General features: G+C 43.7%; 1 protein-coding gene across 14 annotated transcripts in view; it reads right to left on the minus strand.

Annotated features, from left to right (window-relative positions):
- Positions 1 to 16,068: 16,068 nt before the first annotated feature.
- Tle1 (TLE family member 1, transcriptional corepressor) overlaps positions 16,069 to 25,626 on the minus strand; it is an 89,402-nt gene continuing 79,844 nt past the window's right edge. For all 14 annotated transcript variants that reach the window (XM_087184157.1, XM_087184148.1, XM_087184155.1 and 11 more), the window contains 6 exons: positions 24,596 to 24,845; positions 22,563 to 22,810; positions 19,642 to 19,789; positions 17,932 to 18,082; positions 16,976 to 17,052; positions 16,069 to 16,854 (listed from right to left, as the gene is read on the minus strand). In XM_087184157.1, coding sequence (XP_087040283.1) covers positions 16,747 to 16,854; positions 16,976 to 17,052; positions 17,932 to 18,082; positions 19,642 to 19,789; positions 22,563 to 22,810; positions 24,596 to 24,845 — 982 coding nt within the window. In that variant the 3' untranslated portion in view covers positions 16,069 to 16,746. The remainder of the gene's footprint in view (positions 16,855 to 16,975; positions 17,053 to 17,931; positions 18,083 to 19,641; positions 19,790 to 22,562; positions 22,811 to 24,595; positions 24,846 to 25,626) is intronic.

Genomic DNA, 25,626 nt, shown 5'->3' on the forward strand with positions numbered 1-25,626 from the left:
GTGCGAGACTTAAAAGAGACTGGAAACTTCTGACTTTAAAAACGTTGAATGGGAGTCAGAGTCAGACCAAGACTTTCCTTCTAACCTGGGGGCTGAAGCCAGGGCCTTGTCCTGATAGGCAGGCGCTATGCCACTGAGCCACAGCTCAGCCAACGCCCAGCTTCCTTGCTCTTCTGGCTCCTCCTCGGTGGTCTCCAAGCAGCCTCCCATCCTCATCAGCCCTGCTTGTATCCCTTGGAGAATTCCTATTCTTCTTTTCCAGCTTCGTAGAGGACAGCACTATACTTATATTTAAGGTTTCTTCCGAGAGAAAGGGAGTAAGCGAATAAAATCAGTGATCCATACATGTGTTAGTTCATGTCAGTCTCCCTCATTGCTGAGTTAGTGGGATCCCCACTCCTGGGGCAGACAAGTAGGAACCGAAGACCCTAGCCAAGAGTCCACCCTCCAAATTCTGCAAATGCTCCAAATATTATCACCAGAGGGTTCTGTGATTAGCAGAGTGATCTTAGATTTAAACTGTTTTAATTGGAAAAACAAGTCCTTTTCAAGACGTATGCTTGTCTGCAATGATCAGGCATGCACCGTTATCCCACAAGGAAACCGGCCCAGGGCTGAGTAGTATCACAGTCACAGGACTCCATGCAGCCCAGGACTTGGTCCCTCAGCAGGCATAGACTGTGCTGCCCAATCCAACGAGAGACCCGGGGCTCCTCCCAGAACACATGAGAGGACAAACAGCAGGAGCTGCACCAAGCCTAGAAAAAAGCAGATGTTTTCTTTCAAAAGTCTATACATGTTAGAAGAGTTGTGTCTGAAACCAGCTTCTGTTTTTGCCTTTTTCAGTTACATTTTGCTTTGGAAGAAACGACCCAAAAAACTTAATACCTTCGAGCAACACTTTGCTAATTTTCACAGTTCAGGTTGATTGGCAATCTGGGTTCATGCCAGATTCAGGGCCACCATGAGGGTACGGGGAGTGAGGTATTGTCCTGGGTACAAAATTGAATGAGGCACCAGCAACTCCAGAATCAAAATACATACTATTTGATGCAATATTTTAAACAACAAAAATGAATGCAAAAAAGTCTCGGATGAACACAGCAGGAAAGTCCCAGGTAAAGGCTGATCCAACAGGACCAAGACTATGGTGAGCAGAGGGAGGTAGTGCTGTGGGGGTTCAGGGGGATCCTGGTTTTCTTTAAAATGCTGTGCTCATCATAGGTTCTTAAATAGCTTATATTTTTATAAGTTTTAGGTTCACAACAATATTGAGTGAAAAGCACAGAGTCCAGATACGCCCCCTGTCCTCCCTGGAATCCTCGTAGTCTTCCCTCCATCAACACCCTGACTCAAAGTGGTGCATTTGTCACAACCAGTGACTCCACACCGCCACAGGATGATCGCCGCAAGCCATTGTTCACACTGGCAATCGTTCCTGGTGTTGTGTATCAAATAGGCTTGGGCAGATGTATAAAGGCATGTATCCACCATTGTACTATCAGTATTTTACAGTCCTAAAAGTCCTCTACATTCTGCCTGTTCATCCCTCCCTCTTCTACTAACCACTGGTAACCACTGACCTTTTTTACTGTCTTGAGTTTTATGTTTTCCAGAGGGTCAAAAGTTAAAAACCTGCAATAAGCAGCCTTTTCAAATTGGCTTCTTTTACTTAGTAATATGCATTTAAATTTCTTTTATGTTTTTATGGCTTGATAGCTTATTTACGTTTAGTGCTTAGTAAGATTCCTTTGGATGAACCACAATCTATTTACCGACAGAATATGAGTGTATGTGTAAGGTCAGGAACATTGCAGGGCATGGGGGTCATTATGAGGACCTGGCTTCTGCAGTTGTATGGACTGAGATGTCTGAAGACCCTGTGGTTAGCAAGCTGCAACTCGGGCTGGAAAGTTGATGGCACTATTTCAGTCCAAAAGCAACACCCCGAGTATCAGAAGAGCCCACGGTGTAAATCCCAGCCTCACTCTGCGTCCAAAGGCAGGAAAAGACTAACATTCCAACCTAAAGGACAGAACAAATTCTCGCTTGTAATCATTTTGCTCAACTCAGGTCTTCAATGGATAGGATGAAGTTGATCCACATTAGGGAGAGTGCTCAGCTTTTCTCAGTCTACCAAACCAAATGTTAACCTCATCCAGAAAAAATCTGGGCATAATCAGAAAAACATCGAATCAAATACTGGGCACTTCCAGGCCCAATCAAATTGACACAGAATTATTAGCCATGAAATCCACTCATCTACTGTAGGACATTTTTGTTGTTTCTAGGTTTTGACAATTATGAGTGAAGCTGCTATACATATCCATTGCAGGTTTTGTGTAGACACAAATTCTCAACCCACCTGAGTGAACATCAATAGCATTGCTGCTGCAGCACACAGTAAGAGTATGGTTAGATTTGTAGGCAGCCACCAAACGGTCTCCCAAAGTGGTCATGGCATGTTCCATCCTACCAGCGATGAGTGGAAGCCTGGTTGTTCCATATCATTGTGTAGTTTTTGCATTAGCTTTGATATTTTAAATACTGCTCCAAACTTAGCTCCTTCAGGGCAGAAACTATTTTCTTTAAAGAACTATGGCAAGAAAAATATTTAGTAAAATGCCTGATATATATAAGCTCAATCAATGTTAATCACAGAATTATTGTCACGTTACTCAGATGGCATCTACCAGTTAATTTCACATAGCATTTGTTGAAGTAAAAGTTTTTTAGATTATTGAAGTACAGGTGCTCCTAGACTTAAATGACATTATATCCCCTGCAGCCCATCATAAGTTGCTGAAAATGTGCTGAATACATCTAACCTACCGAACACCAGAGCTAGGCCTAGCCTACCTTAAATGTACTCTGACACTTCCATTAGCCCATAGTTGGGGAAAGTCATCTAACACAAAACCTGTCTTATAATAAAGTGCTGACTATCTCATGCACACACAAAGGCAGTTTGTAGACATGATGGGATAAGAAACCAAAACACACAACATCCCTAAAACGCTGGCACACGGCACACTGGAGAGGGTCAGTTGTTTACCCTTGAGATTGCCCAGCTGATGGAGAACTGTGGCTTGCTGCCACTGCCCGGCTTCAAAAGAGAACATTGTGCTGCATAGCACTAACCTAGGAAAAAATAACAATTGAAGTACCCTTTCTATCAATCGCATATTGCTTTCACAATCATCACAAAGTTTAAAAGCCATATTGAAGCATGCATGGTAGCTGCAAACCGCCTAACTTTCTCATCTCTCACCTACTCTGAAAGCACACTGCTGTTGTTTCATCAGGCTCAGCCAATCTGTCAGTGGGGACCCTGTTCCTATCCTGTATTTACCTCCAACCCTGCAAAGGTGGCATCCAGAAAAGTCAAGTCTTAGTCGAGGTGGTGGTACACACCTGTAATTCCAGCATTCTGGGAAGCTGAAGCAGGAGGATCACACATTTGAGCCCAACTTGGGCAACTTAGCAACTTAATGAAAACCTGTCTGAAAATTTAAAAAAAAATTTTTTTGGAAAGGGATGGAAGCTGAGTGAAAAGGACCTGGGTTCAATCACCAGTGTCCCCTCCTCTCAAAGAGTCAAGTCTCGTGTTTTTGATAGCAAACGCTTCCACTGGATCCTGGATAGAGAAAAGAAAAAATTTTCTATTCAGGCTGGAAAAAGGCCAGTTTTCTTTGCCTTTCTGTGATGGCGGGTGATGAGGATTTGCATTTGCTGAGATTCTATTTAAAATAACATTATGACTCAATAAAAACAGTGCCAGGCAGCTTCTCTTTCACACGACTATAAGTCACTGTGGTTGTTTTCTATTTAAAGTTCAGAAAAATAAAGTATAATTCAGTACTGACTTTAGAGTTTGTGCCAATGTTTTTATCAGCTCTAGTTTTATTTAAAAAGATCATCATTTATTTCTTCTGTAATTTTCCTCAAATTTTTACAATCCTTGAAATGTTGATCTGAATGACTTAAAAGATTTCATGTGCTGGCAAATCACAGAATTGTAATTCTCAACACTGAAATAACCATATACCAGAGTAGCTCACAATGCAGACAGTGACGACGATCAAAGCTCAGGAGACAGCCAGTGGAAAGGCTGGGAGAAACATTCCCCATTCTAATAGGACAGTCACTGGTATTTTTGTGGCTGTGCCAAGAAGCTATTCCAGAAATTCTCACAATTTCGCAAGGCAAGCCACTTAATAACCTGCTTTTGAACAACTGTCAACTGCTGACATAAGGAACCACATTTACTACATACAATGAAATCTCTGTTCAAATCAAATCAAAGGCCTCTTTACACACATTTCAGCGTCTCCCAACCTAACTCGAAGAAATCCTATGTGCACCGGGGGGCTTGAGCCAGGCCCAGGTGGATTGCCTGGCTCATTTCTTGGTCAATCTGAGGAAAGCAAGATGACAGGGAAAAGGGGAAGTAGTGTTTCCTACCATTTAGCTTGTCGTATTAGCTAAATGGTGATTTCTCTTAATGTCTTTCTGTACTCAGAAAGGGGAGGAGAGGCCAGCATCAAATCCGTCTCAGCATTTCCCTCGTGTGAGTCATTTGGTCAGCTGTCTCTTCATCATCTTGCCCTTGGGAACCCCGTGAGTTTGGCAGGCGCAAAAGCTTGCTCAGCTCTTGGTGCTCGAAGGGACACAGCTGACCTCAAGATAGTGTGGCCATGCACGGAGCTCCTCACACCTAGGCATCCCATTAGATTCATCACACAGGCAAGCCTGGTGCTAAAGCATCAGAGTTCATATATTTTGTCCACTATTAATAGATAGCAATTGATATTTACTAAATGCAAATCATTCATTGTGGCTTAAAATGTCAACAGTGAACCTTTAACAGATTTAATTTACATGATTTAAATCTAGGATGTAGTATTAATAGAAGAGCTCAGAGAAGAGAGCATGCTTAATTGTATCTTTATTTTAACAAATGACAACTGGCAAGACTAAAATTTATGAGTGATCCACATATCTCTATAGCAAATTTGAGGATGAAACCCCCTTAAAACCCTCAGACCTTTTTGTAAAATCTGATAAACAATGTTGGATAAAAAATGATTTCCAACTATTCCATTCTGAGAGCCCTTTAAAAGTCAAACATCTACAATGGAAATAAGTTAGTAAACAATGTGATCAAATTTGGGGGGACAAAAAGATTAAAAAATAACACCACTACTGGTATTTAGCCCCTATGTACTGAAGGTCCACATCTTCCAAATCTGGAAACTTGATATAATAGTAAGTTACTGTTCAGAGTGGACGGTTACCATGCTGCTAAGTATTAGTACAAAAATGATGAAGGTAAACACAAGAAAAGGAGTATTGCATATTAGTAAAGTAGGTATCATAGAAAGCAGTAAAAAATCACCTGGCCATCAGAAATTGCACTCCCTTTGATAAAACATTAGGAAAAAGATCTTGGCTAGGTGCGTTCCATTTTATTCACTCTTCAAGCCCAGTGGTATGTCATGGCTTGTACAAATTGGCATTTGCAGATATCAAAAGGACACCTGGCACCTAGACAGACACGTGAGTTTGCTGTCAGCTGCTGGCTGTCAGTGGCCTTTCTCATCCTGTCTCCATGGAAATTGACATTAGATAGGTGGGGGAAGGGGGAATTATGGGTCATGTTATCTCATTATTTCAAATAAAATGTTGGAACCCTTTTCCTTCTTTGCACCCATCTGAAACCTGTTTCCCTGGCAACAGGATCAGGGATGAAGCCTCCAGGAGCTGAGAGCAAGAACTCTTTGCTGGCCCAGAAGAGGGCTACCACTCCTTCAATCAGCCAAAAGGTGCAAGAAAGAATTAGAAGTGGCCCGAGACTTCCTAAGAAGGCTTAAAAATACAAGGTTTTATTTCAGAATCTAGTTATTCAAGTAAAGCAAATATCCAGGTAGTGAGGTCTCCGCAGACCCTAAAAACCGCCATTAGATGGATAACTACCTAATCCCACCAGGGCCACACAACGCCTCTTGCCACAGCTCAGACCACCTGCTGGTGTATTTTCTTATGCATCATGCTCACTTTTCTTAGGGGAGAAAAAGAAAGAAGGAAATTCCAGACAAGGGCTCATTAGGTCATTTTTTCCCATAGATCATCGTTTTTTCATACTGAGTGATTTGCTTTCCAAGGGACTATAGCTGTTTTTAAAAGGATTTCACTGCAGAGGGTATGTTAAATGGAGAATGTGGTGGCACTGAAATGGCTGTCTACTAAAAAAAATAATAATATACAAGAAACCATAGGGGAAAGGAAAAAGTGGCCATTAAACTAAACTATTAAGAATGGCTACACTTTCCATTCCAAATGTGAAGTTATGTATCAGGGCTATTACAACTGCAGAGGGCTGTGCCGTGGATTCAGTAGAGTGGCCACGTAAATTGAAAAGCAAACTAATATCTCTTCAAGCTCTGGAAACCACAGGAGGAATTTGCTCCCAAGTGGAAAACTCGAATCACTCACCTGAAGAACAGGAGTTTTCTTTGTCTTTCTCATCAACTGTCTTTTATGCAGAGCAGGATATGGGTTGCTTCATACAGTATCAGAAAACTAAGGGGATATAGGCTTGGGCAGGGACCTAGCTCTGGAGCTGATTATCTGTATTTTGGGAAGGGAACCATTCATTCCCTTCTTTAATAGTGCCATATAAAACATTCTCTATAAAAGGTTATACCTGAAATGCTTGATCAAAATGAAACTCTGGATTGAGATGCTTGTATTAGGTGGAGGAAACGTATTTTACTTATGTGAAAATAAGAAAATCAACCACAGATATGAAAAATAACCTTATAATAATACACTCGCATCTCTGATCTGGCAGTATCTATTCTTTTTTTTTTTGGTACTGGGGATTGAACTTGGGACCTTGCGCTTGTGAAGCCAGCACCGGAACCACTGAGCTAAATCCCCGGCCTGCAATCTCTGTTCTTGAAAAAGTTCTATATGTGAAGATGCTTAACATAGTATCACTTATTAAAGTTAAAATGTGGTAAAAATAACCAGGCAACATCACACCACTGTCTAACAAACGATGATGTGTCATTTAATGGGGTCAACAAGAAGACCTGAAGACAGCAGAAATGGGAGATAAGGGTATATGATAACTAACGAGAAGGGCAGAATACAAAATAGAATGTATGTTGTGCCTACATATGTATGTTTGTGGAAATAAGGAAACAGAAATATTAGGATGAAAAAGGTTTTCTTTTTAAAATGTTTTGTAGCCTCATCCTTCAGTCATCTATAACACAAGGCAGTAATTCAATTTTTGGACCCACCCTGCTTTTGCAAATGGTTTTGACTGTTGACTGTTGCCAACTGCATCTATTTCAGAGCATAAAGTAACACTGGGTCATTCCACAGGTTACCTCTCTAACCAGACCTAGACTTCCAGAGCCAAGGGATGCTCAGCCCAGAGTGGACAAATCAGTCGTCAACAGACCACACAAGGCCTGAATCATGTGTGTGGCTCCCTAGTCTGGACACGCTGCAAGGCACTGCAGGGTCCTAAGGAAGGTAGCTGTGAATTCGGCTATTTCTAGGAAAAGACAGCAGTCTACAGGTCCTGGAGACTGGAGTGGAGCCTGCCCTCTCTGCAACCACCCAGGCCACTGAACAGACTGAGCAAGAGTCACTAACAGCACCAGTCCCATGATGTCCACGCTTGAGCTAACAGAGACGGCAGGGGTAGGTCCAGTGGTCACCCAACCTGGGCCTAACTGGAAACTGCTCAAAGAAATGCACATTAAATTCTCAAAATGCAGTGTCCCGTTTAACACCTTCCACAGCCCTGCGAGGCGGGCCGCGTCTCCACTTGTGCAGCCGAGGAAGCTCCTGCAAGGGGCTAAGGAGGTGCCCGGTCCACTCTGAGGCACCCCATGTGTGTCACTCCCGGGACCTGGCCCAGGCTGGCCCTGGCTCCACACACAGGCTCTTCTAACACACCAGTGCCACTGGGCAGCTTCCACCGCAAGTGAGCGCACTGCTCACCCAGCTACAGAGCTTTATTCTGATAGCACAGAGCAGTCCAGGTCCTAACCATCACATGTTAAGAAGGCTTACTCTCACTGCGGTTTCTAAATACTGTAGTTCAGGTCGAAGATCACAAGGGCCCATGTGTCAAAGGCTTGGTTCCCAGCCAGGCACTACTGGGAGATGGAAGAAACTAAGAGGTGGGGCTGAGGAGTCTGCCAGTCACTGGGGGCATGTTCTTGAGTGACAGAATAGGACCTGCCCTCCAGGGCCTCCAGGGCCTCCTGCCAGTGTGCTACATATGCATGTGTGCACACAGACATATACACACATACAAACACATACACACCCAAAGCCCTAAAAGCAGTAGGTGTGTCAGATCATCAACTCCATAACTATGAGCTGAAATAACCCTTTCCTCGTGTTACAGTAACAGAAAGTACATTAAATTACTCCTCTGAGGCAAGTAAAAGATAATCGTGGAAAATCTGTAACATATTAATTTTGAAAATAATAGGTTCTTAATACTTTAAATAGAATGCAATTGATACAACAGAAATGTGTGGAGAAAATCAGACATTCAGGTTAATTGCCTAAACTATAAAGTCTACGAAAGTTGGGTGTCACGCTACATGCCTGTAATCCCAGCACTCAGGGAGGCTGAGGCAGAAGGATCACAAGTTACAAGCATAGCCTGGGCAACTGAGACACTGTCTTGAAGTGAAAGTATTTAAGGAGGCCTGGGGTTGTAGCTAAGGGTAAAGGCCCTGGATTCAACTGCCAGTACCCCACATCTCCCCCCAAAAGAGGTCTATGAAAACATTTCCAGGAACCTTAGGACAAACACCTACTGTTCTTACAGATGGGGACAGTGAATGCGCTGACTTCTTCAAGATCCTTTAAAAGAATAAATCTCATGCAAATGAAAACGCTGATTCCACCTCACTCCAGAAAGAATGGCTGCTATCATGAAATCAACCAACAACAAATGCTGGCGGGGCTGTGGGGAAAGAGGAACCCTGCTCCACTGCTGGTGGGAGTGTAGACTGGTGCAAGCACTGTGGAAATCAGTATGGAGATACCTCAAAGAACTAGGGCTAGAGGTCCCATTTGAACCAGCTATTCCCCTGCTGGGGATCTTCCTCAAAGAATTAAAAAGAATCATACCACAGTGATATGTGTGCACCCATGTTCATAGCAGCACAGTTTATAATAGCTAAAACTTGGAAACAGCCCAAATGCCCATCAACTGGAGACTGGATCAAGAAAATGTGGTTTTTTAATAAAATGGAGTACTACTCAGCCATAAAAAATGAGAAATTTGAAACATTTATAGCTAAATGGATGCACATTGAGGCGATACTCTTAAGTGAAATAAATAGGACACACATGTATAAATACCGAATAGTTTCTCTGGTGTGAGAAACTCAAAGTGTAAATAAGGACTAAAACGTATAACAGATAATGTGAAATAGGAAGAAAAGGGGCAAAGGGGAAAGGGAAGTGGGAGGGGTAGGGGAAAGGAAAGAAGGGAATGGAATTAATATGAGAAAATGGAAAAATGGAAACAAAATCTTTGTAAATAGGGAGGGATGGAGGGGTTGAAGGGAGGGCAGGGGGATGGGGAAAAGTAAGAACCAATGGAGATTATGTAAAGGTGCAAATTTCCAATGATGAATGTCATTATATTGTATACCTAAAATGTACCAATGATTAGAATGAATAATCGATAATGTAAAATAGGAAGAAAAGGTCCAAAGGGGTAGGGGTAGTGGGAGGGGCAGGGGAAAGGAAAGAAGGGAAAGGAAAAATGATGAGAAATGGAAACAAACTCTTTGTAAATAGGGAAGGGTGGAGGGGGTGAAGGGAGGGCTAGGAATGGGGAAAAAATAAGAACCAAGATGCAGCATGTAAAGGTACAAGACCCCAGTGATGAATGTAACTGTATTGTATACCTTAAACGTACCAATAAAAGAATTAAAAAAAAAAAAAAGAATAAATCTCAGCTGGAACAAAACAAAATGGGAAGAGGAAATATCATCTATTGTTATTAATAAACGTTTTAAAGAACACTAATGAGGTGGACCTGAGAGAAGCCACCATTGTCAGGATTTGCTGAGGAAGTACATCGGGCTTGACGTTTTCAGAAGACAATTGGTATTATATAGTATCAAGGTTTGGAACCATTTTATCTTTTGACACAGTAATTCCATGTCTTGGGGTTAACCCCAAGGACAGGAACAGAAATAGAGAGAAGTGGCACATAAACATTTTCTTTTTATCTCAATATTCAAAATAGCCTAGTTTTGAACCTAATAAATCTAATAAAGGAACAATGGGAAAATTATTATATACCCAACTTTGCAAATTGTGAATAAAGAAAAATAAAGCAAGCTTATAAAACTATGTGGAGAAACGGGTGTGGTGGCACACACCTGTAATCCCAGCACTAGGGAGGCTGAGGCAAGAGGATCACAGATGAAAGAGAGCAAGAGAGAAAAGAGAGAGAAAGGGAGGGAGGGAGCAAGAAACTATGTGAACAAAGATGTAGAGCAGAAAGAATGACTTCTAACTTTGGAGTCGGACCATCTGGGTTAAAATCTGACTACCAACAAGCAGCTCTGCCACCTCAAGCCAGTTACTTAATCTGTTTGCTTCAGTTTCCTCATCTGTTAAATGCAAACCCAGTAAGTACTTCATGAGGCTTTTGTGAAGGTTCATTGAGAAAATACAAGTGCGTAACTGCCCTTGGCATGTAGTGAACACTCGAATGTTAGCATTCAGTCAGTATCCGTATTATATCTGATGTGCCTGGCATAAAAATGACAGCACGCTTTCTAGGTAGACCAATGGGTTTTTATTTTCTTCCTTGGCCTTGCTATATTCTCTAAGTTGAAAACCAGGGGTATAGAACATATTTATGACTTTTTAAAAAAAGTTATCAATTAAAGCAAATAGGAATATTTTTCTTAACACATGGGTGCATCCAAAATTTACATGCAATTATGTGAGAAAGTATGGAAGCCCTTGCCTGGCATGGTGCCTGACTGGCACACAACAGCTCTTCCGATCACTTTTAAAGGACGGTGCTGCTGAAGGCCAGTCAATGTCAAACTGGTAATTCACATCCAAGGCTGATGAGTGTGGCTCACCCGTCTCTTCCTGTTGATTTTCCCAAGCAACCTCATGCCCCAGTTCTTCCCTGCCTGCCTCACCACAGTAATTCCACCCAAGTTATTCGCCCAGAGGCTGCCTTGCTGAGGCCACATTCTCAATTCAGTCTGCATGGCTGATGGAATCTAGTACGATCATCTTTAGAGTATAAACTCCGAAGCTGGCAGCTTGGCTGGGCATAATGGTGTATGCCTGAAATCCCAGCTGCTTGGGCAACTGAGGCAGGGGGATCATAAGTTCCAGGTTAGCCTGGGCAACTTTGTGAGATCTTGTCTCAAGGTAAAAAATAAAAAGGGTTAGAGAAGTATCTCAGTGGTAGAGTGCTTACCTAGCAGGCATGAGCCCCTGAGTTTGATCCCCAGTTCTGCAAAAAATAAAAACAAAGTCGCCAGCTTTGCTATTTTGTATTCAGTCAGTATTCCGATTTTCACACAACGATTTCTAACTTTTAACTCTGCATCACCACCCATTATACCCCAGTACTGTCCACTTCAGTAGTGTGTACATTCTTGAGGGCTCCACTACATTAGGTCATAGAATGTGTATCCCAAATCTTCAAAGATTTGCAGTGCTTTGGGAGAGGCCTAAGCAAAAAGCAATTTTTAAGAGTTCAATTTTGCTTTAGACCTATTATACATCAAGTCATTTTTGAAAATTAGGACTATCAGAAGAACAGATGTCACACAACCTCAAAGCAGTAAGCTTTGCATTTTAAACCTTAGCCACGAAGCCTAAAACGTGGAAGGGTTCCAGGCTTAGAACATGAACATACTCAAATACAGTTTATTAAATCAATAGATCCACTATAGAGGTTACTAGCAGTTCTCCCAGTGTGGTCCCAGACCAGCAGCCTCATGACTACCTGAGAATTTGTTTCAGAAATGCACATTCCCAGGCCCCACTTTGACCTACAGAATCAGAAACCCTAAGACTGGGGCCCAGAAATCTGAATGTTAAGTAGTCCTCCTGGTGTTTCTGATGCAGACTAAAGGTTGTCAACATCTCTAGAAACATGAACCCAAGTAAGAACAAAACATTTACAATGGACCCTTGACGTACGAACTCAATTCATTCTCGAGGTCGGGTTGTAACCCAAGTTGGTCAATTGAAGGCTCAGGTCCCTCCTCACCTTCAAAGTCTCTTTGCTGTGTACAGGCAGATCTCAGTGTCCTTAGAGAGACATTGGCCCAGGATTTCTCAATTAACTCCACACAAGAAAGGATGTTGTAATGTTCCTTCCAGGACTCTTAATGGTTAAATCTGTATCTGAGACCATCTGGAAGCATAAGCAGCCAGCATTCGGGCCAAGTAACTCAAAACTTTGTTTCTAAGTTAAAACTAAAACTCTGGTCATAACCCAAGTTGTTTGTATGTCAAGCTGGTCATAACTCAAGGGTCCACTGTAACTGTTTTTAAGTGCTAAGATAAAATATGTAGCCAAAGAAGCTTTGGCTATCTGTATAGTTATGTTCTTTGGGGCAGAAAATGACTCTAAACCAAGTTGCATATTGCTTGAAGAAGAAACTGTGGTGATCCTAGGATTTCCTTAGACATTATTGAGAAGTAACCAACCCTAACTAACCAAACTAGAGCAGAGTTTGAAACGGCATCATTCAAGCTCCTTCCTAGGACAGTGTCGAACCTTCTTGGTGGAATCAAATGATGTGCTGAAATTAAGACTCTATAATCTATTGGGCAGCATTGGGAAAGCTGTACCACACCAATAAATTCACAGTGCGATGTTCAATATAGCTATTTGAATGTTCTTCAGCTTTGGAGCCAGCTGCTGCTTGCCAGTCCTGATGTCTGAAAGAGTTAACCATCAAAAGTCCCAGCTCTTGGGCCGGGGATTTAGCTCAGTGGTTCCGGCGCCTGCCTCGCAAGTGCAAGGTCCTAAGTTCGATCCCCGGTTCCAAAAAAAAAAGCCCCACCTCTCAGGTGCCAAAAGATTATAATTTATGTCAAACAATGACCTGATCACCTCACAAATTACAGGAATTTAATAAATGTTAATTATTGTATGTATAAAATATTTTCCTCTTATAAGTGCTAGAAATATTTAGCTATAGAAAAATACTACAGAATTATTCTCATCGTGACTGTGATTGTATTTAGCGGTCTCCATAGAAGTGCTATAGGCTAGAAACTTACACACGAAGAATGAGACAGGACAAGGAGAGGCACATGCTCCCAAAGTCTCATGTACTCAGGGGAGGGCTTGTGGAGGGTGGTTAGATTATGGGGTCCTCCAGATGACTTGCTGCTAGGAGGTGGGCCATTGAGGGTGTGATCTAGGAGGGTCTATCTTTCTCCTCAGCTACTCCCTTCCTGGCTTTCACTTGCTGCTTCCTGGGGCCATGATGTGAGCAGCTTTTCTCCTAGGCAGGCCCTTCTTGCTTTGGAAGTAGCAACTACAGACCAAACATTGAGCCAAAATAAACTTCTTTAAATTGTGGGTGTTGGGTATTCTGTCCCAGCAATGAGGAAAAGTGACTGAGACTGGATGTCATGTAATGGTAGATGCTTGCCTAGCCCATGCCAGTCTCTGGGCTGATCTCCAGCCCAGGGGTGGGGGTGCTATGGTTAGAAAAGCCAGGATATGATTTGTTAATGAAAAGAATGAGAAAAAATATTTAAGTTATCTGAGAATACAAATGTATATATACACATGTAACACTGCATAGAAGTGATACTTAAGAAAACTACACATACTGTAAATATTTAAGTGAAACGAAGAGAAAATCTGGAAACTAGAAGGAAAACAATCACAGCCCACTCATGAAATATGAATGAATACAGCGGTCACAGTAAAACCAAACTTGGTTCTATGCATTTTGAGGCCATAGAGACACAGCTTCCTTGCCTTGAATAGGGTTGATTACAACCATTTCCTGGTATTTTATAGGTGAATTTGCCTAGCACGGTTCTTAGCACATAAAAGTGAGCCACGTGTAGGTGGCGGAGCATTGCTGAGCTCTGCCTTGTAACCCCTGTTCAAGCCAAGGGGTAGCTATACAAACATATGGCTTGCCGGGTCTCAACAATCCCATGCTACCCATCTCCTGGAGAGGTGGGTGGGGACTTTAAGGTCACAGTTTAGGAAGAAACCCCTCTCCCTCAGGCCATCTCCCTCTGTCAGACAGCTGCACTCACAATGCTGCGCACAGCCATTTCTGATCCTCAAGATCATGACAGGACAGGAAGGCACAATTTTTATCATTTTCATTAGAAGTAGGAAATTCTCAATCATCTGGACACTTTCCCAAGATTCCAGACCAACCCCACCCCACCCCAGCAATGGGGTATGTGCTGCAACACCTCTTACAGAACTCTTCCCCCAAACCGGTCTCACCCCTGAAGTCAGGGCTGGAGTCGGGCTCTGCAAAGCACTTGCCCAGAATAGAAAGGAGGACTATTTCTTTAACTCAGAATTCTTTGAAATGAGTTTCCCCTTCTCTATGAGCTCCTGGCTGTACAAGGAGCCAGTCTCCCTCTTGGCCGGATGTGCCACATGACTTTGCCTCTGCCAACAGACTGGCAAGCGGGTGACCTGCTCTTCCCCACTGGTGGCTGGAGGAAATGGGCAAGAAGAGCAACCTTGGAAATTTACAGGGCCACACTGCTGGCCTGGGTCCCCGGGTCTTAGGTGGGACAGAAGCAAACCCTACTGATTTAAGCTACTGATCTTTGAACCTCTGTCACAGCAACTGAATCTCTAACCTACTACTGGAGAAAACAAGGAAGGAAGGGAAGCAGAGAGAATGGAAAAGGTAAACACATTAGTAAGCCACCAGAGCCTACTTCATTATACTAGGAAGGAAGGAGAGAGAAGTCAGCTTTAGTACTTAGTGGTTGCCATTCTCTTAGTGAAAATATTTAACAAATTCTGTATATAAACAAGTATTTTTTGGCAAAAAGTAAACAAAGCAATATTCTTAAAAATATAAAAACAAGAAAGTCTTGATGAAAAACAAAAAATATTAAGACAAACTGCCAAAAACTTGCTGTCTGGTAAGGAAACAAGAACATTAAAAATCCTTAGGTGTTATTTTTAAATAGCTAGGGGAAAAAGGCTTTAAATTATGAAGCAAGTTCTTTTCTAAAATGTAACAGTAAATAACAGGTGTACAAGGGATGTAGCCCTTGCAGGAAGAAACATGCTTGTTAACCTAAAAGCCCAGGGTTATAGATTCCATCTAACCAAATTAGTAAAAGCTTGTCCACGAAGATAAAGACCAAAGACAGATGACAGGTCGTGATGGCTGGAGCTGCTCGGACAGCCCTAATGAGGAGAGCAGGGCTGAGGGCTGGGCTGGCTGGACTATCTGAGTTAACATAATGGATTATGGGAGCACTAATGAAGACAAAACCAGCTCACTTTCACCTTTCTTTTACAAGGCAATGAACTCTCCAGCTTTCTGGACATCATAAATTATAACACCAATAAAACCAAAAGTCACCTATATTTCTTGAAATGCAAAGGTTGGAAGAGAATATAGACTTGAAAAGACTGGGCTTTCCTAGAGAAAAGAGATCCTGCCTCCTGACACATCACCAGGAAAAAGGAAAGCTTTAATTTGTGACCTGAATCACGAGAGTTTCATAACAAAGAATGAGTCTTAAAATAAATTTAGCTTCCTAGATTAAACTGTCATTAATATATCTCCAGTTACTTCCATTTTGTAGTCTTGAGTTTCTGGTAACTCAGAAGTGCTTGCTAGGTTGATTTTTTTTTTCTTTCTTTCTTTTTGTTTTCTGACACAGGGTCTGGCTCTGTAGTCCATGCTGGCCTCACTATGTAGCTCAGGCTGGCCTGGAACTTGTGGTGATCCTCCTGCCTCAGTTTCCTGAGTGCTGGAATTTCAGGCAGGCACAACCAAACCCAGCAGGTTCATGTTCCAATGTAGCATAAGTCCACAGCCAAATTTATTTATAAAATAACAAGTGCTTTTTAAAACTCTCTGAACACATGCACAGACTTTGCTTATACAACCTTCATCGATGATCCCAAAGCTGTGATATAAACAGTAAAGGAAAAGGAGAACAAAAGAGAACTACTTATTGGTACTAAACCCTTTACTGTAATAAACCAAATATATTTACAATTTATACAAATGTTTAACCTTCAACAAAAATACAAAAAAACATTTCACAAGATGCAGAATCAGGAAACAGGTTCATCAGAGATACCACTGCTCTACAAGGATGGAATTTGAGGTGAACTGGACAGAACAGAGAGCCTCACACCATCAAGGCGCGAGCAACAGGCCGGAGGGAAGGGCAGGCATGGCTCGAGTGAGCAGGTCCACTCCTCAGTCCCATGCCCTTGGCCCCTGGTCCATGCGGTCTCAGCTACTTCTGGTCTAGGTAGGCAGACAGGTGACTTTCTGTTGGCAGACTCATTGCCTCCTCTTTGTAGACATGGGGTAGTATTGTGTTCAGGTTTGGAAACAGGTATTTTGTTTTGTATGTATTTTTTTTTTTCATTTAAAGTTACAACTTCTCTATTTCTACAAATTCAAAACATTTGGCCCAATTCAACTATAAATGTTAAACCCTGTTATGTTTTCAGTAGATGACTTCATAGACTGTGGCCTTCTTGTCACCCGAGCCAGTGACAATGTACTTGTCATCCACAGAGATGTCACAGCTCAGCACAGAGGAGGACTCTTTGGACTGGAAGAGAAGAGAATAGGCATGTGTTTAAGGCAGAGCCAGGACACCAGGGCCCTGCTCCCTCCGGCACACCTACGCTCTGGTTTCAGAGGTGACAAGGCCACCACACTGCCATACTGACCTGGAAGATACTGGCTCCGTAGGGGGTCCGCCAAGCATTGAGGAGGTTGTCTTTTCCAGTACTCACAAACCACTTACCTAGAATGAGCACAGCATACACAGCTTTAGCAACACTGAAATTCCTTCTACATTAGCAACTTGGTCTCAATCAAACAGCATTTGTAATGCATAAACCATCTTGCCTAAGTAGTTAGTCTACACCCTAAGAGGAGGTTTTAAGTCTGGGCTCCCCAGTGAATGAATTATCTATGTGATCTTGAGTAGAATCCAAGGAGTATCAGCCTCACTGGTCACTGGACAGATGACCTGCAGCATCACCCAACATATGATGGTCCCTCAGACAGTGAATCAATAAAGCTCTCAGTCTCCTAATAATGAAGTAGAAGAATTAAATGTTGGCCTACATGAAATGCCAGTCATGTTCTGTGACATGCAGAATGTGCTCCGTAAGTGTACCTACCCATCCAACTGCCCACTCAGTGAAACAACAGATGGCCACCTAAACACACAAGAACAGCTCCCATAGAACTTCAAGCCTTTTTGTCTTTACTGCAGGATGAAAGAGTCTGGATGTAGCTAAATATCCTCTTTCCTGACCCTGAGTCCCCCATCCTGGTCAATTCACAACGGCATCCACAGCTTCTGTCTCATTCTTCTAAAAATTCCCACCCAGCCCTCTTCAGAGTGGTAAAAACTACCCACACCCCACTGAAACAAGTATGTGTCCAAACCTTGCATTAGGCAATTTCATTGCCTGCTGACTCTTCTCAAATTAGCAAAACAGACTGAAACAGAAATCACTACACTCCAAGGGACACAGCAAAACAATAGAATTATTGCATCCAGCTGTTTGGAGAGTGACATTTTTTCCAGATATGATCTTTTAACCATATTTTTTTAGAAGTATTTTCCATTTAGGCCATCCAGGGCCTCCAGTTTCCTTGCAGTTGAACTCACCACAATAAGCAAATTTTAGGGACAGCACACAGCTCTCGTGGAGATGCAGCTGGTACTTGTCAGGCTTGTTCACATGCAGAACCTCCACGTTGCTGCTCTCCATGCCCACAGCCAGCCACTCCCCAGTCGGGCAGTAGCCCAGCGAGAAGATCTGTGAGAAACAGAGCAGGCTCATGAATTACTCTGCTCAATAAACTTGGGTGGGGGCAAGAACAAGGGAAGAAATCAGCCAAATCCAGACTGTGGAAAAGCACACAGGACAAGCGACCCAATTCAGATGAACCAAATGTCAAAACCCTTTGTGAGGCTGGGGATGGAGCTTGCCCTGGGTTCCATCCCCTCAAACAAATACACCTTTCTGAAACAACTGGAAAAATGTCAACACTTCCATTCTATGTAATGAAATTAAGAAGTTCTTTCTTTGCAGTACTGGAGACCGAACCCAAGTGTACTTTACCACTGAACTACACTCCTAGGCCTTTTTATTTTCTGTGAGGCAGGGTCTAAGTTTCCCAGGCTGGCCTTAAACTTGTGATACTTTTACCTCAGCTTCTCAAGTAACTGGGATTATAGTTGTACCACTACATTCAGCTAGGGATTATTCTTAATACTAAGGGTATTTGTTTGTATGTTTAAAAGAAGTCCTTATCTTTTTAGAGATATTAACTGCATGTTCACAGACAAAATTATATGAAATCTAGAACTTATTTTAAAATAATCCAGTGCTCGGGGCAGGCAGTGTGTGGGGAACTGATGAGAAAGACAGGCCGGGAGCTGAGCCCTGCTGATGTCGGGTCACGGGCACCAGAACCTCTGCCCCTTCATGTATGTTTGGACACCTTCAGTATTCATATATATTTGAGAATTCCATAAGAAGTTAAAAATAAGGAGATCAAAACTACAATCCTACTCACATTAGGAAAGGGCTAAACAAGGAAGACTATAAACAAAATCAAAATGTTAACAGGGACATAAAATTCATCATTATATATAGTTGTTTCCTATTTTTGCCTATTTTTCTAATTCAAGCTGTTTTTTAGTATAAAAAAGATAAATGTCATGTAATGAAGAATAATTCTATCACCAGAATGCACTTCAAATGCAGGCACTGCCTTTCCTGAAACAAGTCTAGATCCAGACACTTGACATCTAATTGCTTGACACAATTTACAAAGTTGCTATTTTTACATTATTGCAAAACTCCATAAATCTAGTTAGCCATGAGTCCATTTTTTTAAGGGACAAGTAATAAAATGGGCATCCACTGAGATACTGATGCATTTTTCTTAAGCTCCTCGATGCAGGGGAAGTGAATTAACTTGCAAAGTTGTTGTGAATTTCCACTACTCCTCATGACAACCTGCGCATTCTTCAAATTCTATTTAAACAGGAGTCAAATCATCTCTCTCCCAGCATTGAACCGTGAGAATATACACAACAGACCAAGCTGTGTTGAAGGAAAACTGTGTGCCTCACTGTATGAATGTCTTAAACCCATACATAGATAGGGCAGCTAGGATGTCTTTAACTACAGCACTTTAGACACACCAAGTACTTCAGGGGTGTTCATTTGTGTGTTTTATTTTCCTTAAATCAGTTATCTCATGTTGAACTCTGCTGATCTGTCTGTCCAGCTACCCTTCCACTGGGGCAGGGCACGACACACAGTCTGCCCCACGGACCCCACAGCAGGCGAGGCCAGACAGTCACCTGTGAGGTGAAGTCGTGCTGCTGCAGCTGCCGCCCCTCACGCAGGTCCCAGGACCTGACGGTGTTGTCCAAGCCGCCCGTCCAGAGCTTGGTGCCGTCGTTAGAAATGTCAATACAGCTGGCTCCGTCTGTGTGGCCCTGGAACTGCCTGATAAAACAAACCAGATTGAATAATGATTTCCTGCCAGAGCTTAAGGTAAACACTGTTGTTGTTAGTTTTGGATTCCATGTGTGTTATCTTGTCAGTGTCTGCTGATGTGTAAGATCAAACTAACTTTCCCTGGGAAGACAGGAAAATGCACCTGAATAGTTGGTTTCTTTTTTTACCATCCAAGGGCTAAAGAGATAGAATGCCACTGGAGGTCACTACCCAGAAGTCAGATTTGCTGCTCTCACTTCTATGCCAAATCTGTCTAGAAGGTAAGACTCCTCCCCAGGTCTGAAAAGTGTTAAAAGAAAATAAAGGAGAAACACACAATCCCAGTGTGTCCTTCAGGAAAGATAAAGTCCTGCTCTGTGAGAAGTGGCTGTGTTCCAGAAGCATCCTCTCCCCTTGAGCAAATCAACCATTTGTGCCAAACCTTCGTGCCAACAGAGCGTGAGCTCACCTGTTTACTCAACCCTACCTTCTGAATTAGAAAGAGCCTTGTGTTAGGAAATCTGGACTTCCAGAGACAAAGGGTCACGCAGCATCCTGATTCGGTGCACTGGGCAGAGATAAAGCTAATTACTGAGGCAGATCCACGGGCAGCACCCTGCCTCCAAGCTGAGCACAGGATTTTTATTCTTAGGAGAACCTTTCTGGCCTCTGAGACAATCAGACATTGGGGACTTGTTGAGCACAGGTGCTGCTCAAGGCTGCAGGGGCCTCGATCTTGGGAGCATGCAGCAGTGGTGCCTGTCAGGGACTCAGCTCTGCCTGCTGAGAGGGAGCTGAGGAGTGGGAGAGGTCAGGAGCCACCTTCAGAATCGGGTAAGACTGAGTGAAGACCACAGGCTCAGAGTTTCTGATGTCCCGTGCCTTTTCCTTTAGGATCCCCTCCCCCCGCCCTGCTCCTTATTCCCACAGAGCTCCAAACTTCTAAAGCTGAGCTTGGAATTTATAAGAGCACATGGGAAGCGCCCGTGCTGCTCTGAATTCTGAGTTAACACTTCTCCTCCGTGAGCTAGGGCAAGCGTCCTTGCCTTGGGAAGTGACGGCAGCTCCAGCTCGGTCCTCTTCCCTAACAGGCAGGCTTGCCTCCAGGGTGTCCCTGAGGTGCTTCCTGTCTTCCTCATCACAGCTCTGAAAACCCAGTCCTCCCCGCATCCTATCACCTTGTGACTTCTCTTCACTTCTTTAATTCAGTTAATGTGTTGTCCCCTAAAAACATCCTTTCCTGCTCACACCTGACAGCGCCCCTACATCTGCCACCATCCATGTCCTGATGGCAGTGCCACTCTCCGGCTGCCAAAAGACAGAGCCATGAGTCTTCATGATGTGCTGTGTCACAAGAAACACAATGACCTGTGTCCTGCACAGAGCGGCCACTCATCACAGGTGCCACTACAGCCTGACAGAGCCTGGAAGGCACCAGCCTCTCCTGGACAACAGGCCTTCCTTGCAGGGAGCCGGCACACAGTGGAGCGCAGAGCATAGCCATGGCAGGAGGGCTGTGCAGCTCCACCATGCTGCCTTGGTGAGCAGGGTGAGCCACTCAACCTTCCCACGCCCCAGGCTGCTCTCTGTAAACATGGGATGAAGCAGATCAGACTAAATGGGATCCCAATTGAAAAGTGCTTAGGACTAATATTTTGAAGTGCTATTAAGTTACAGAAGAAACAAAAAGAAAGTAACTTTTTCTAAAGATAGAAGGGGTGTTGTAACCTGGCTCCACGAGTTCCTTCGGTTCACTCTGTGCTGTATCACCAATGTGCCTGCCTTCACAGTACTGGATTTCTGTAAGGATGTCTGAAGGAGTCGGGCTGCCATGATGACCTCTACAGCCCCACACGTGCACCCGACTGGCAGTGGGGCCTGCACCAGATAAGCCGCAGGCCTCAAATGCAGTATCAACTAAGGAAATTTCTGAACAGCAATGAAACGTGGCAAAGAGCCAAACACACCCGACTGTACCTGTGATGTTGCGTGTTTACCTCTTTCTCTTTTTGGTACTGCGAACAGACCTTGGGCCTTTGCACTGAGTTACAACCCTACTCCTTTTTGGTTAATGTTTTATTTGAGCTAGGGTCTCATTAAGTTGCTAAATTGCTGAGTTTGAATTCATGCTCTTCCTGCTTCAGCCTCCCAGAGTGCTAGGATCACAGGCAGGTCCCACCATGCACAGCTCAGTGCTTACTTCTTAAAAGACTTTCCCAGGACATCTCTGGTGTGAGCCCTGACCAAGGTAGCAGAGGCCTAACAGGAGCTGAGGTTGAGAGGATGGATTCCGGGAAGCCAGGCAGAGCACCCCATTCCTGAAAGGGGTAAACCCTGAACAGGACTCTTACGTAGTTACTGAAAAACACAGACACTGTGGGTCTGTGGGTTCAATTCATGGAATCTCTTCTAATGTCCTTTTGTTGATTTTGTGTTGTCTTTTCCTCAGCTGGCTCCTGTTTGCATAAACAAGGTTCTGACCAAAGCTCAAAACACCCAGGGCTCTTCATACTGCCGTGTAATCGACATTAACCCCACATCCCCAAGCCAGGCCTGCCCCTCAACGTGGGCTGAAGAACAGAAGCCCAAAGAAGACCATCCGGCACACTGCTTGACAGACCGTGGAGCCCCCCTGGGTGTTCCCAGCACCCAGTTCCATCCTGGCCTGGTAGCAGATGGGCCGGGAACCTAGGGGCAGCCAGAGAAGCCAAGGTGACAGGAGGCCTTCTCTCCAGGCCACCACTGCAAGAGGGGCCTCTCCTAGAGATCCACCTGTGCTCACCTCACCAGCGTCTGGTTGTGCAGGTCCCACACGGCGATGTTGCCGTCGCTGCAGCATGAGAAGCAGACCTTGGAGTCAGGGCTGATGGCCAGGGCGTAGCAGGCGGGTGCCGAGGATGTCAGCTCTGCTTTGATGCGTGGGGTTGGAGCCGCCAGATCCCAAATGGACAAAGTACTGGCTTCCCCTCCCACTATGAGAGTGCAGCCATCAGGTAGCAATTTACAAGAGCGGATGTAATTATCTCTGTTCTGTGAAATAAACATAATTCAATTGCTATAATGTAGCACCGGGCAATAATAGTGCCTCGCTGTAACTGCTGTCTTGGTTTCTGACTGAGGAGTGGCATTGTATGAACTGTATTCCAGAGGAAAGATCAGGGTCCAAATGCAATTGCTTCCTTCATAAATAGTAAACAAAACAAACTGACAGGATTGCTCTGCCGTGTGCAGAAGCTCATGGGACAGACCCTGATGCTCTGCTCCGAAGGCAGACCTGAAATTGTCTAGGTGTATGGCCAGTGTGCAGACTTGTCAACAAAGAAACACTTTTCAAAGCAAGTTTTACATCTTTTATGTTGCCCCTCTCTATTATTTACTATTTGGGAACTGCAGGCCCCCTGCATATGCTTTGGTTTGCAGGCTCTTAACTCTCTACCAAATGTTACACTGTAGTTTTCTTTAGTCAGAAGATTCTTACCTAAGAATTTCATAGAGCTGCTCTCTTAACTTGTGATTTTATTTTGCTATACTGAGGACTGAATCCAGGACCGCACACATGCTAGGTAAGTGCTCTATTACTGAGCTTCACACCCATCCCTTTTTATTTTATTTTGAGACAGCATCTCACTAAGCTGCTCAGGCTGGGCTTGAACTTAAAATCCTCCTACCTCAGCCTCCGGAGCAGCTGGGATTATGGGCTATAATGCAACTCCTGTCTCATGTAAGCCTCTCAATTCAAAGGCCAAAGAACTTGATAAAAGGTGGCATTTCCCCAGCAAAAACCCAGCACATTGAAGAAAGTAGGTGGGGTGGGACCTAATACGATTCACCTCCAGGACAGAAGTCGCTGTTGTCTTCCGTCCCAGACCCCAGTGAACAAGCTTTAACAGTGCCCTATCTTCTGAAGATCACAGGAACTTTAAGCACAAAACTTCAAAAGAGAACACTGCTACTACTATAGAACATTGGACTGAAGTCCAAGTTTCATTAAAGGAAGTATTTTTGAGTTATTTAATTTAAAGAAAAAGTACTAGTAGCTATCCCCCTAAAGTCTTCATGTCTCAAGAACAATGCCACTCTGCTTTTTGGGAACATGGCCTCTGCAACCCTCATGTCCTCCCAGACAGTGAATCTTTGTGTAGGCAGACGCCCCAGGGAAGGCGGCCAACCAGGGGTTTGTAAATCCTGGGGTTACACTTTTCAGACCTAACATGGTATGTTCTGTGCCCCTGAAAATGCAAACTGGTATTCTTAGACCTTGTATGCCTTGGGAAGGTGTTCCTTCCGTGCCTGTTGTGCTGACTGAGGCCCCACACCTTGGAAGTGTGATCTTTTAACTCTTCCTGAAATTAAGGTAGTAAAACCCAGCCAGCTCTCCCAGGTCTCCCTTAACAAAACAGACCCTGTCCATGGGGGATTTTCAAGCCTCAATATCAAATGTTTACTAGTCAACATTTATCTGCAGGCTGCCAGGAAATTAAAAATGGATTGGAACCAGAGTCCAGACCTAGCTGTGCTTTTCATCCACTAAACGGGAAACCCCCTTTGTAATACACTTCTACACATCAAGAGCTTCTAAAACACACTGTAAACTATTTTCAACAAGAAATCTATGCATGCTGGGATCCAACCACTTCCACAGCAACAAATGAAACCTCACTGCAGGAACGGAGTGGGTGGGGGAGAGAATCAGCATAGGAAACAGGTGGGCTCCTATTTCCTCCTAATGGGCATGAAACCCAGGCCCGGACAGCTATCTCCTTATTGAGTCTCCGAGGAGAAATTGCCTGTGTGCAGCAGCTCCTGCGCACTCACCAGACAGTCCAGCTGAGAGACAGGACTCTTATTGCCAGGGTGGCTGATGTCCCACACCTTGACGCAGCCCTTGCCGCCTGTGTACACGTGTCTCGTGGGGTTGCTGATGGTGACCGCGCACACCACCTCCCCGTGGTTGAGCGTGTTGATCTGGCGAGCGTGTCGGGGGATTCCGGGTCCGATGAGGGCATCGGGGGGGAAGGGGACCGGCTGCATCTGACCGTCTGCGCTAACGTGGAAGGAGTAGGCACTGTGGGAGTGAGGTCAAGGGGAGGGAGGAAAGAAACCATTATTTATCATAAAAGAATGGGTCTCAACCTCTGCTAGCTTGAGAAGACAGATGACAAAAAGCAATGCTTCCCTTGGGATGATTTCCTTCTGAAACCCAGTTTTACCAGTGGAATAAACTTAAAATAAATAATGGCTGAAATGTAGGATATACCATAGATACCTATATTGAACCCTATTTTAATATGACTTAAAAATTGTGCTTATCCACTTGGGTCCCATTATAAAACAAGGTACTTCCTAATTAACCTTGTATAATTATATGATTTCTTAGTATAACTGAAAATCATCATCATTTTCAGGGCTTAAGAACACATAAAAATTTTACATAGTAAATAGTATATACATGTCAACACTAATAAACAAAAAAGTTTTCAAAACTCACCAGTTTAAAACTTAGACTCAAACTTTCCTTTTGTTTAACAGAGAAAACAAGAGACTCTCTTACATCAAATGGGTTTGTAACAGGTTTGTTTTTTTTTCAACAGATGAAGTGTGACAGACTTTAATTCTCTTACTCAACAACTTCCCTTATGTAACCACAGCTCCAGTTTCCTCTGAGGCTGCAGTAAAGCTCCCAGGTAGGAGAAGCAGCCTTCCTAGCTCTGCTGTGGCCAGGTCTGCCATGCTCTGGCCAGCAGATGCAAGCAGAAGCTGCGAGCCAAGGGTACCTGGGTAAGGCCTTGGCTTGAAAGAAACGAGGGGAGAGAGGCCCACGTGGAGCTGCAGAGTGAGCACCTCCT

This window comes from Heterocephalus glaber, unplaced genomic scaffold, assembly GCF_053883595.1.
Source record: "Heterocephalus glaber isolate CG9 unplaced genomic scaffold, H.glaber_assembly_v1.0 deba00001481, whole genome shotgun sequence".
NCBI classification, from domain to species: domain Eukaryota; kingdom Metazoa; phylum Chordata; class Mammalia; order Rodentia; family Bathyergidae; genus Heterocephalus; species Heterocephalus glaber.